We start from the raw sequence: 11273 nt of genomic DNA on the forward strand, positions 1-11273 counted from the left end.
GCGCTGCCTTCACAGCAACTAGTGGAGCACGTTGAGCCGCGGTGCATGTGCGTGGAATGCATGCATGTGCAGCAAACTGCCGCGCACGATCACGAAACTGCTCTCGCACTCACCTCCCACTGTTTGCAGATAGAAAATTTTGACTATAAATATTTCACGGCGTTCTCTGCGTTACCATTCCGTGATTAGACACCCTGACTGGTAAGCTTTCTATTGGGCTAAAGAAAACAGGTACCCTAAAGATAGGTTGTCGGTTCCCTTTAGTCTTTTGTACACATTTCAAGCAGTGGCAACAGAGAATTACAAATTCCAAAGGGTGTTAGCAGTCACTTGCCATGGTGGCTCCGTGCCAATGCATTACACTACTGTACTCGAGCACACTGGTTTGACCCCACCCCCGTAGCAGCAGCACTCTGGGAGGGATGGAAAAACTTGTACCTAAACTGTGCACTTCAATTAAAGAGCACTCCGAAGAACCTCAAATGGTTCAATCAGAAGCCCCTTGTTACAGCGTACCTCAATCAAACTGTAGTGTTCAGGCATAAGAGCCCCACATTTCTATTTTGCTTTCGTTGACGTAAACAAAAAAAAAGCTTGCGTACTAAGGAGAAGGTATTTTCTTTCTCTCTTTGGCACACTTATGGTAATCGTGGTCAGGATAAGCTTCTGGCAAGGCTGCCCAAAAGCACGAACAGTTGCTTCCTTGACAGATCTAAATGATGATACGCGCATGCAAGCAGCTTGTGCTGAAAAGAACCATCACCCATACAGCAGTATGAAACTATAATATGCTATCACATGGTGCCAACGGCCAGTGTCCTTTGGCCACTGCCAGACAATGTCTGCCGAGTATTGATCTGGTGTTCCAAAAGTAGTGTGGAGAACCCAGTCTTCAAAAAAGAGATGTTACGACGAGTTGTGTTGAGAGACAACTGCAAAACTTGGCCGAGAAATTCACAAATGTGTGCTCTACCTACAGAATACGTGTATATTCACACAACTCGTGGAGCAGTTCAGGATGCCTATAAAATATTTTCAGTGGCTGTGTGCTCATTCAACAGCATCATTCTTATTCTTCAAACCACTTTTTAATGGATAATTTGGAATCCAATCCAGGTTCTTGTCAGAACCTTTGCTTAAAAATATGTGACGCATTCTCGATATCGCATTTATAGAGATATACCAGAGGCACTGCGGGAACTTCAACAATATAGTATTCCATCTGTAGTATGCACTAGTGGTTCTTATTCTAATCACCTGATGCCAAACAATGAAGTGGCAAGAACCACTTTCAAAAGCACAAAACTTTCTTAAATCCAGAGAGGGAAGAAATGTGTGTTCATAAAGCATAAACTTAAAATCTGATATAAGGCACTACTGAGGCTGCAACGTAAAAAACAAATTTTGAAATACTTCTTTTTATTGTTCACTTATGTACAAGGCACTCAAATATAGGTCTGTGCTGGTATCACTACGATGCCTGGTTTGCCGTAATCTTACAAAACATCCACACATTGATGGATACTGCAACCGAATCCTGCACCAAAACTGTAGGAGGGCCAAAATTTTTTTCCAAGAATCCTGCAGGTGGTGCTGGTTGCTTGCTACACTTCGACCAGGAGGGCTTTGTGGGGGCTATTGCACAAGAGAGTCGAATATGAGATTCTTGATTGACAGAGGACAAAGAGGGAGTAATTTCGCAGCAAAAAAAATTTTGATTCAGCTAAAAAACATGGCAGGTCTACTGTGACACTTTACCATGTGCAAGTGCACATGCAGGCCCAAGTTGCGACTAGCATACGGGTGTGATAAAAATAAAAAACAGTGACTGTGCAGTTTTGAGGTTGGTAAAGAAACTCATCACAACAAGTGCATAAAAGTACAACCACAGACAAGATGTAAATGACAGCGATCACTAGCACATTCTTACTAAGACAAGGTGCAACATGTTTATGTGCTAATTGTCATTAGTACAATAGAAATGCAGGGGAAAAAAAAAGGCGGGGGCGGGGGAGGGTGAGGAGGTGGGGGAGGAGAAAATGTACAGAAAAAAATATGGTATCAAGGCAACTCACACAATCTGTTCTTTGGGTTATTGAAGGTCCCGACGCACATCGCCAGTTCTCGTGCACGAAGGAACGTTTTCACTTTGTGACACTTTGAAAAAGACAGCAGAATACAAATGCCCACGTTACAGCTACACAGCAAACAGCAATATGACAGCACTCACACGAAATGCATCACAAACCTTTTCGACTAACATCCATGTGACCTTCACTTCACCTATACATATTCGAAAAGCAACTACAGGAACTGAGAGTCAGACTGTGTTCAAGTGTTCTTTTTGCAAAACATTTGTTTGTCATGATACGTGTGCAATTACAAAACTAGATTTCTAAACAGAGATCATGTTTTTTTTGGGGGGGGTGTTACCAAAAGCAAAATATCTGGAAAAGAAACATTAAAACGGAATGTGACTGTAACTGAATTCAATTTTTGTTGTGACAGGTTGTTGAAGTATTTTGCATTCCATAGATCATGCAGGGGATTAAAGAAAACGACTCAAATTTGCAGGCATTTGCTGTCAGTGCCACCGAGCACACAGGCATAGATGATGAGGCTCTGCAAGCTTTTTCTGCCTTGCATTCTAGTCTACCTTGATTGTAAAGTGAAGCATACGTTTCGTTTTGAATGTCTAGCCCCTCAAGCGCTCCAGACAGAAATGTAGGCAGCCATACATCAATATGTGTGTTATCAAAACGTTTGTTCACAACACTTACAAAGTTGAAGACGAAACTCATGGGCTGTTAAATGATTGGCATTCTTAAAGCCACATTTGTATTAACCACTTTGAATTTTGAATGCAAGGCAGAAAAGCTTCTGCAGAATGTTCTATATGTCTCGACTCTGTGAAAGTAATACTGCCATGGCACCTAAATAAACTGGTTACAGTGTGAGCTGTACTGAAATGTTTTTTTTTTTTTTCAAAGGTGTGTGTGATGGCGTGATGAAATGCACACAGTAAGCGTGAACAACTTAGCTCTAAAAAAAAAAAAAGCCACAACCTGCAAGTCCTGACAGTATTAACCTCGAAGCGAAAACAAGCTAGTAGTGATACCGCAAGCATTCGTAAAACAAATTGTTGCAAACAATAACTTGCTGCCACCGATTCCCAACAACCTTCTATGAAAGGTCAGGTGCTGGCTAGCATGATGGGTTACACATATAAAATATAAAATCACAGCTCTCAGTGCTAAAAACTCAAGAAAAGTAAACAACAATAACAAAACATAGCAGCTCTAGCTTGTTGAAAGTTACCCTGGGATGTGTGTAGTGTGGTTGCCTTAGGGCTACAGCGTTCTCACTTATAAATGTGGCGAAGTGGCATTGATGCCAACAAATGCACCGTACTAGTAAAGCTTTCCAAAAAGAAACAAAGAATATAGCGTGAGGAACCACAACATTACTCTGGTAAAACAGCTAACATGAAATCAGAATAATTTACTGTTGCGAACACGAAGCTATATGTACCTCTTTCCCTGTTGAAAAAAAAGAAAGGGGGGGAGGAGGGTGTTATGACAAGACAGCTATGGTTCAAAGATGCTGACCAAAAATGAAGGAACACAAATACTAGACAAATGTTGAAATGACTATGGCTATGCCATGTGCTCTAATCTTCAGGTTTCTAGGCCTCAAAATACCGCATTACATGTGTACATAATTGGGTGTCTGCTAAGTGGTGACATGTTCAATATGTGACCCTTCTTCACTCTATAATTAAACTAATCATCTGCTGCTGACATCTACGCTTTCTTCTAAAGTTTCTTGTAGTGCGAAAGCTGTTCTCTCATGAATACTAATGTGACAAAAAAAAAAAAAAAAGTGGGAAAACTTGCATACGTGACGGGAGTCCCACTTTCTGGTATAAACTCTGCACACATGTGTGGTCTAAAGAGACAGCAAGAACGCACATCACTGATCTTAATCTCAATATGGACATACACACAAGCACAAAAAAGGTTCTCTGACATTGGGCAGAACGGCACTGATGAGTGCCACTCCCTGATAAAACCACTTGTAGTGGTGCTCCTAACTTGCCAATAAAAAAAAACGAATCGTGAAGGCACCGTTTACATGCAAGTAGTGAATCATGCTCATGCTCCATTGAAACACAAACAGACACGTAAATCAAGGGGCTTCAGGGAAACGTTAGTACAATTTCCATGCACACAAGAACCATCAATACATACATGTGTTGCATATATGCAGCAAACAGTGCCATACAGTGCATTCCTTCTTGTTCAGCAGACACACTCTAACAGTACTAAATAAACATTAAGAAAATTTCTTTTACCTATAGTGACTGAGCATGCTTATAATATACCGACTGCAACAATTGATGTGGGACTACAACAGAAAAGAACGTGCTGCACACAAAAATTTTCATCTCGTCTATGACATGGGGAGTTTCTCAACATTCAGTGTACTACGCTTCAAGGTCACAAGACCTTATCCAACTGCATAGCCCCAACTATTGTACCATTAAAACTGTCACACTCTAGAGTTGCATACAGTCAAGCCCGACTATATCGAACCCTGTTTATACCATATTATCCCGTATATCGAACAGTTTCTAAACACAGTATATTTACATTGAGAATATATAGCAAAAGTTACTGTTACATTGAACGAAAACAGCAACGACAACCGATATATCAAACTCCATGTGCCTCAAAAGTGCCCCAGCAAGTTGGCTTTCCCTCGCGGTGGCGGGGAAAACTGCCGGCGCCACCCTAAAAAAGTGGTTTAGACCCAGCTGTGCATAGGCGAACACCCCCCTACAAAAAATGATCCTGGCCTGCTTGCAGCGCTTACAGCCAATCAGAGGCCGTCGTGCTTTCTCCGAGGCGCGGAGGCGGTACAGGGGAGCGCCATTTTTTCTTTATGCTTGCGTGCCTGCTGCTGGCTCTTTTCTTCGAGTCCTCATTCAGCGTGGTCCGTGCTGGTGGTGTTGCCTGTTAGCGCTCTGTGAACTTTCTTGGCGCGCTGTCATCATGGCTTCTGCAAAGAGGCAGACTTTGCCGTTCGCCGCGAAACTCGAAATCATAAATCGAGTCGAGCGCGGTGAGAAGTCTGACGTCGCCGCCACGTACGGATCGACATTCGACGAGTTCGTCAGTGCGGACGATGATGTCGCCATCATGGGCCAGCTACAAGATGAGGACTACGTTGCAGACGTCGTGCCGACCACGAGCCAAAGCGACAGCAATAAGGAAATTGACGATGGCCCGTTGCCTACATCCTCCGAAGTGATTAGTGCACTTGCGTTGGTCCGGCGCTATTGCGTGAATATGGAAGGCTGCTCCGACTCGTTGGACAACGTGGAGGCGTGCGTGCTGTCGCAGGCAGCGAAGTCGTTGAAACAGAAGAAAATCCAGGACTATTTTGTTCCAGAGTAGGGAGTACTTTTCTTATAGGTATGTGCCTTTGTGTCATCACATTCTATAGCGGGCCTATATCGAATTATGCCATATATCGAACTAATAAACGTTTTTTGGCGAGTTCGATATACCCGGGTTCGACTGTACTCCAAGTGACTGGAATCATGAAATTGGTGTTATCGAGAAGGGAGCACATGGATTTCATGACACATTTAAGCAGCGATACTGCATCGCTTCAGCAATGAGGTTAGGGTGGCTACCCAGAACGTGTGTGCTATGTTGCAATCCAGTGAAACCACATGATGATGCTTGCTTATATGTACAGGTACTATTAAAAGACCGATGAAGTGTGTCACCTCAAAAGCTCTCAAGGATTTCTCAGTAAGTCGTAATAATGCCAATTAATAGAAAGCAAGATGAACCCACAGTGCCTCTCGGGCAGATGTACAAAAGCTGAAATCTCAAAACAAACTCCAATTGCTTGGGGCCAAAAGTATGCATAGAGTCATAACTGACACATAGTATAAAAAAAAATAAAGAGAAGTTTCTCCTTACCTTAAATTTTGATTTTGCTATCAGGTTGACAGCTGCATGCAGATTGCTTTGTAGAGATGTTCAGAAAATATTGTCAAGGTGAGCTCTGGAGACAAATGTCCCCGGTTATCAGCTCGATGCAGGTACAAAGGCTGACGCTGCCAGCATTCAACGGCAACTCATGCTTGCTGCAGCTGCTGTAACATGCAATCGGACCAGAGCACTAATAACACAGTACAGCTGCCATGCACTTGTTTACAAGCAAAACAAAAGGGCTTGCACTGAAGACTATGAGCTAGGAATACAAGGTGTTGAGAAAAAGAAACACAAAGAAAAGGCAAGAAAATAATGTACAAAGCAATCAGGTGAACAGTCGTGAAAAGAAAAGAGAAAGAAGCCACCCCTCCATGGCATGCACGGAGCATCACAGAGGGTGCACACACGCGCGCGCAGTGAGTGGGTTTATTATCACAAATGTGGAAGCTCCTGCTCATCCACCACCTCGTATTCTTCAATGTCAATGTCACTACCTTGGGAGCTGTGTCGGGAGGTGCGAGGACCAACGGCGAGTGGGCGTGACTTGGATGCCTCGGGCTGTCGGGCGGGCCGCCGCGATGAGGTTAGTGCTTTGACGAGTGTGTCGTCGCCCTCAGAGTCGGAGCTGTCCATCTTGAAGTGTGAGCTTGAAAAATGCATGGGCGCTGACAACGCAGAGGCCACAGGGGGAAGGAATTCATCGGAGTCGCACACTTCACTCAGCGATGGCATGGTCGTTGCGTCGGGCAGAAAGCTGTCCAGGTCTGTCTCTTCGTCATAGTCTGGAAGGCTGCCCATACCTTCGTAGAAGTGAGCCTCTTCATCTGCAATGAACGGAGTCGAAACTTTACCTGTTGCTTGAAAATTAGAGTTTGCTACAGAAGAACTGACATTTGGGCGAGTGGGATGTGGTTAAACATGTTGAATGGTTCAGTGCGAAATGAACGAGGACTGAGGCAAAGAAGGGACACACTATACAGTCAAACCCCGCTACAACGAAATTGACGGTGCTCGGGAAAACTTCGTTGAAGCGAGCATTTCGTTGTAGTGAAATCGAAAAAAATATAGCTGACCTGAGCTAGTAGAACAGAGAAACTTTTATATCCAAAATTCAAAAAGTGTCGGCTGCTTCCTTTGTTTCCCCAGCAGCGTCATGACGCGATTCTCATATACGCATAGCGACGCCAGGTTGAAAAGAACGCCGAAACAACGGCTTCCGTGAACAAACCAAACAGAGGCACGGGCGTGCAACACAAACTGCACAGTTGCACTAGTACGCTAACACTAGCTATTCGCCGACAAGGTATCCAACAACGCCGAGATGCAGGCGTGCTATCGCAGAGCGATGACTTACACCTTATTCTATGCTATTATTATCATCCTTCACTCGCGGCTGACTGATCACGTTGATAACGAGGACGAATTGTTGCTCCGACCACCGGTCGCACTGGCCAAGCGCGAAAAGCATTGGCACTGAAAAAGGCATCGTTCTGCGATTGCACCCCAGGGCTGCTCGCATTGATACGCGAATGTACCGTCGCTCTGACCACTGGCCAAGTGCGAAAAGCACGAAACGTATTGGAAACAGAAAGGTATCGGAAAAGGAACCGTTCCGCGATTGCACGCCAGCGTGGGCAGGACAACTGAGCTTTGGCTTCGGATTGTCTGTGACTAAGAAGCAACTCAAGCCAGTTGAGAAAGCAGGGCAGTCTGATCGCCGTCGCTATCAAGCAATGGCGGCCCCCATGTTCAGTGAACAGCAGCTGTTTCTGGTGATGCCAACACGCAATTTAGACTTTGTAGACGTATTTTTATGTTTTAAAATGCACCAAAATGTTCGAGATTGTGTTTATTGCACGGCAAATCAAATTTTTGTGCCCGGAATTGCATTGTCAAATTTCGTTGAAGCGGAACAGCAGCAGAAAAAGTGTTCATTGTGGCAAGCATATTTATGCATTGACTACAGTGAAATCTCGGTATAACGAACTTCAGGGGACCGCGGAAAAATGTTCGTTATTCTGAAAGGTCGTTATAATGAAAGCCCAAAAATTTACCATAACAATAGAATTTCAGTAACGCAAACGTCCTACCTTTGCAACGGTACGTCCTTGAACTCGTTTCTCACAACAATGCACACGTGAACGTCAGACAAGGCACGTTTATTTGAAATAGTCCGTGATCGTTTTTTTGACGGGTGCAGCACAAACTCTGCGTCACGAACGATTCTAGACCGTCCGCATTTTTATCCGCCGCTTCAGTCGCTGTTCCGCTTTTTTCTATGAATATGCGGAGTTTCCTCAAGTAGTCCAACGCATCTGTGGCCGACACAGACTCGTCGCGATCTTCGGGTGCTACCGTGACATCGTCGTCCATGTCATCGCTGCAATCCTTTAATGCCCAACTGCATGCACGCGAGTTTTGAGCGACGGCCGACAGGATTTGCTGTCGCGGAGGGCCATCTAGAGTTACTGTATATGCTACCTTTAGGTAGCATATACAGTAACTCTAGGGCCATCCATCGCCGTCGCTTGTCGCAGGGGTGTAATCGCGAAACGATGCTATTTCCGATTCCACACGGCTGGCTGATCGCGCTGATAACGCGGACGGACCGTCGTTCTGACCACTGGCCAAGCGCGAAAAGCACGAAAGGCATTGCAATCTGAAATAGAATCGTTCCGCGATAGCATCCCAGGTTTCTGGAAAGCCAGAAAACATCGCTTGTCGCCCGGAAGTGAGCATGACGATATCCAACAACATGGCAGCATCTTCTACCCTTGCTTCTGTTGCAATTTGCTCGTGATGCTTCCAATCGGCGTGTACTTCAGGGAATGCAAGTTATAGACTACCTTATTTACAGCCCCATCTCACGCGGAGAGCGAGGCAGCGGCCGTATTTTGTCGTTATTTATGATCGATGGTTCGTTTTTATGTTTCGGTGGTAGCTTGCTGCATTGGTGGTAGCTTGCTGCAATGTCAACATCGTCGTTGTGTGAGGTAGCCCTTCTCCCTGCGAAGCAACGATGTGAGGCGCTGCGGCTTTTCTTAAACGTTCTATGACAGCAAGAGGAAACGTTGTGGAGATGTGCCTCGTGGACTAACCCCAACATAACGCAGTTTGCAAAGTGCGACGTAGCGTAGGCAGCGTACGCTTCCGGGCGCCCCATGGGATCACAGCAGATACTACTGCCGCGGTTAAACATAAGATTGCGAAAAAAGGAAGTCCCGAAACGCTTTTATGGCATCTTTATCTCAAACAAGACAATAATAAATTTGGCAAGTTGTCATTCATCTACTCTGTAATTCTTTTTCGTAATTTGCCTGCGTGCGCGCAATAGTTTTCAATCGAGCAGCGCGACGGAGCCCGTTTGTCGCAGTCGCCTTCGCTCGAAATTCGCGTGCTATGCATGCGGTTGGGCCTTTACAAAACCTGATGCGTTGTCGCCTCCGCAACGAAGGGAAAAAAAAAGTTCTCCGCCCGCGTCTTTCTCCTCCCGTGCCATCTAAGGTTTTAGCGGGAGGGCGTCCGCTCTTCGCGCTGCGTCGTCTGCTACCTTACAGCTCCGACTGCCATGACCGATACACTGAAATCTAAGAATCCTCGCATTTCGGGATATAAGTTCGTAGTACTGAGGTGTTGTTAAGATTACACGGGAATTAAATAACGATCGTTATTCTGAAATGTTCGTTATTCTGAAGTTCGTAGTTGTGAAATATTTTTACATTGAAACTATAAGCAGTCGGCACGGGATTTCTTAAAAGTTCGTTAATTTGAAATGTTCGTTAATGTGGTGTTCGTTGTAACGAGATTTGACTGTACTATGGACTGTTGACGGGGAACCGAGAATTCTTCATTGTACCGGAAATTTCGTTGAAGCGGCATTCGACTGTACTCCGTTTCATACATCAGGTGCAACGCTACGGAAGCTAGCGAGACTTCTTGCTGTAGATGTACAGTGAATTTACCAGTACAGTGAATTTAATAGTACAGTGAATTTACCACCCGTAATGTGGTTTGTTTTCGTTCATGGGCCGTGTAATAAAAGAAGGTGATATGTGTCCAAGAAATAAACGAACCCCATTATTTACACTGTTGTCGATAGTTTGTTCTGGATCGCTCAGCGTCTCTTTCTTTTTTTGTGTCATGGCCTCCGCGATTAGCACTGGCAGCGCGCAGCCGGAACTGATCGCGGAGGCCAAGCAGAAGACACGTGGATTTACACATTTTGCTGGCCGGACTTCTTGCATAGCTTCCACATCGTTGCACCTGATGTGTGAAACGGAGTATGGTATACTAGTTGTCCCAAGTCCCAGCAACAATAATGTCACACAAAGGAACACTTGTGCACAAAATATTTTGGAGCACCTAAGCGAATATCTCTGCTACGTGGGGTGACAGTGTGGTCATTCATCAAAGCAAACTTCTACATGTGAAGCGATGCATAGAGGCCTGGCTTCTTGTTTGCTACATTTACGTGCTTTCGCCACAGCTGCATAAGTATTGACGTTAATGCGATTAGCATAGGAGCAACACATTGACACTGCATTGCAAAATCTTTCACTTCTGTGTAGCTGACTTCAAAAATTTTTTTAGCGACATTTTCTGTAGCTCAATGCTGTTATAAAATAAAAAGTACTGTTGACATGCCAAACTTCTATTAGGCCACTTTCACCAGAAACAAGGACAAACTCTGCTCATACATAGCATGGAAGGCGTTAGTGAAGGATAAGACACCAACCCAGGGAATCAAGAGGTGGTGTGGTGGCAAGTTCTTGAGGCAGAAGTGATGTGTCGCTGAGCGTGCTCGACCTCGTGTCAGACTCGAGAGACAGGCTGAGCTGCTTTGCCAAAACCTTTTCGTCCATCTTGGGTAGGAACTCCTCCAGCTCGTCTTTCTCTTCTTCGTTGTTAGTGGGAACAGAACCCTCCCCACCACCATCACCTGAAGAACACAGGAAGGGTGCAAGAGTGGTGTTAAAATTAGAGCTGTGCGAATAGCAAAATTTTGGGTGCGAAGCGAATTCGAATAATAAAGATTGAGTGCGAATCGAATCGAATAATTTCGAATAATTTTCGAATATTTCTCAAACATTTTTCGAATAATTCGAAGTGAAATTACAGAAAAAGTTGCAGAGAATCCCTAAGTATGTTCTTGTGAGATAGCAACATGAAAGTGTTTCTTTTCGCTAGGTTGATGAAGCGCTGGTGGGGTCATATTTCATAGTTGTCTTTCTTATCAAGAATGAGGCATTGTAGAGGCCGAAT

At 44.6% G+C, this 11273-nt stretch overlaps 1 protein-coding gene across 2 annotated transcripts; it reads right to left on the minus strand.

Annotated features, from left to right (window-relative positions):
* Window positions 1-1397: 1397 nt before the first annotated feature.
* LOC119387633 (reticulophagy regulator 3) lies at window positions 1398-10950 on the minus strand (the record flags this gene model as incomplete). 2 transcript variants are annotated; one of them, XM_037655089.2, is given in 4 exon segments in its annotated part: window positions 1398-1635; window positions 2076-2157; window positions 6506-6835; window positions 10747-10950. In XM_037655089.2, coding segments are annotated over 3 exon segments (599 nt in total), but the record flags the coding sequence as incomplete, so codon positions are not given.
* Window positions 10951-11273: the final 323 nt, after the last annotated feature.

Source organism: Rhipicephalus sanguineus, chromosome 3 (genome assembly GCF_013339695.2).
Source record: "Rhipicephalus sanguineus isolate Rsan-2018 chromosome 3, BIME_Rsan_1.4, whole genome shotgun sequence".
NCBI lineage: Eukaryota > Metazoa > Arthropoda > Arachnida > Ixodida > Ixodidae > Rhipicephalus > Rhipicephalus sanguineus.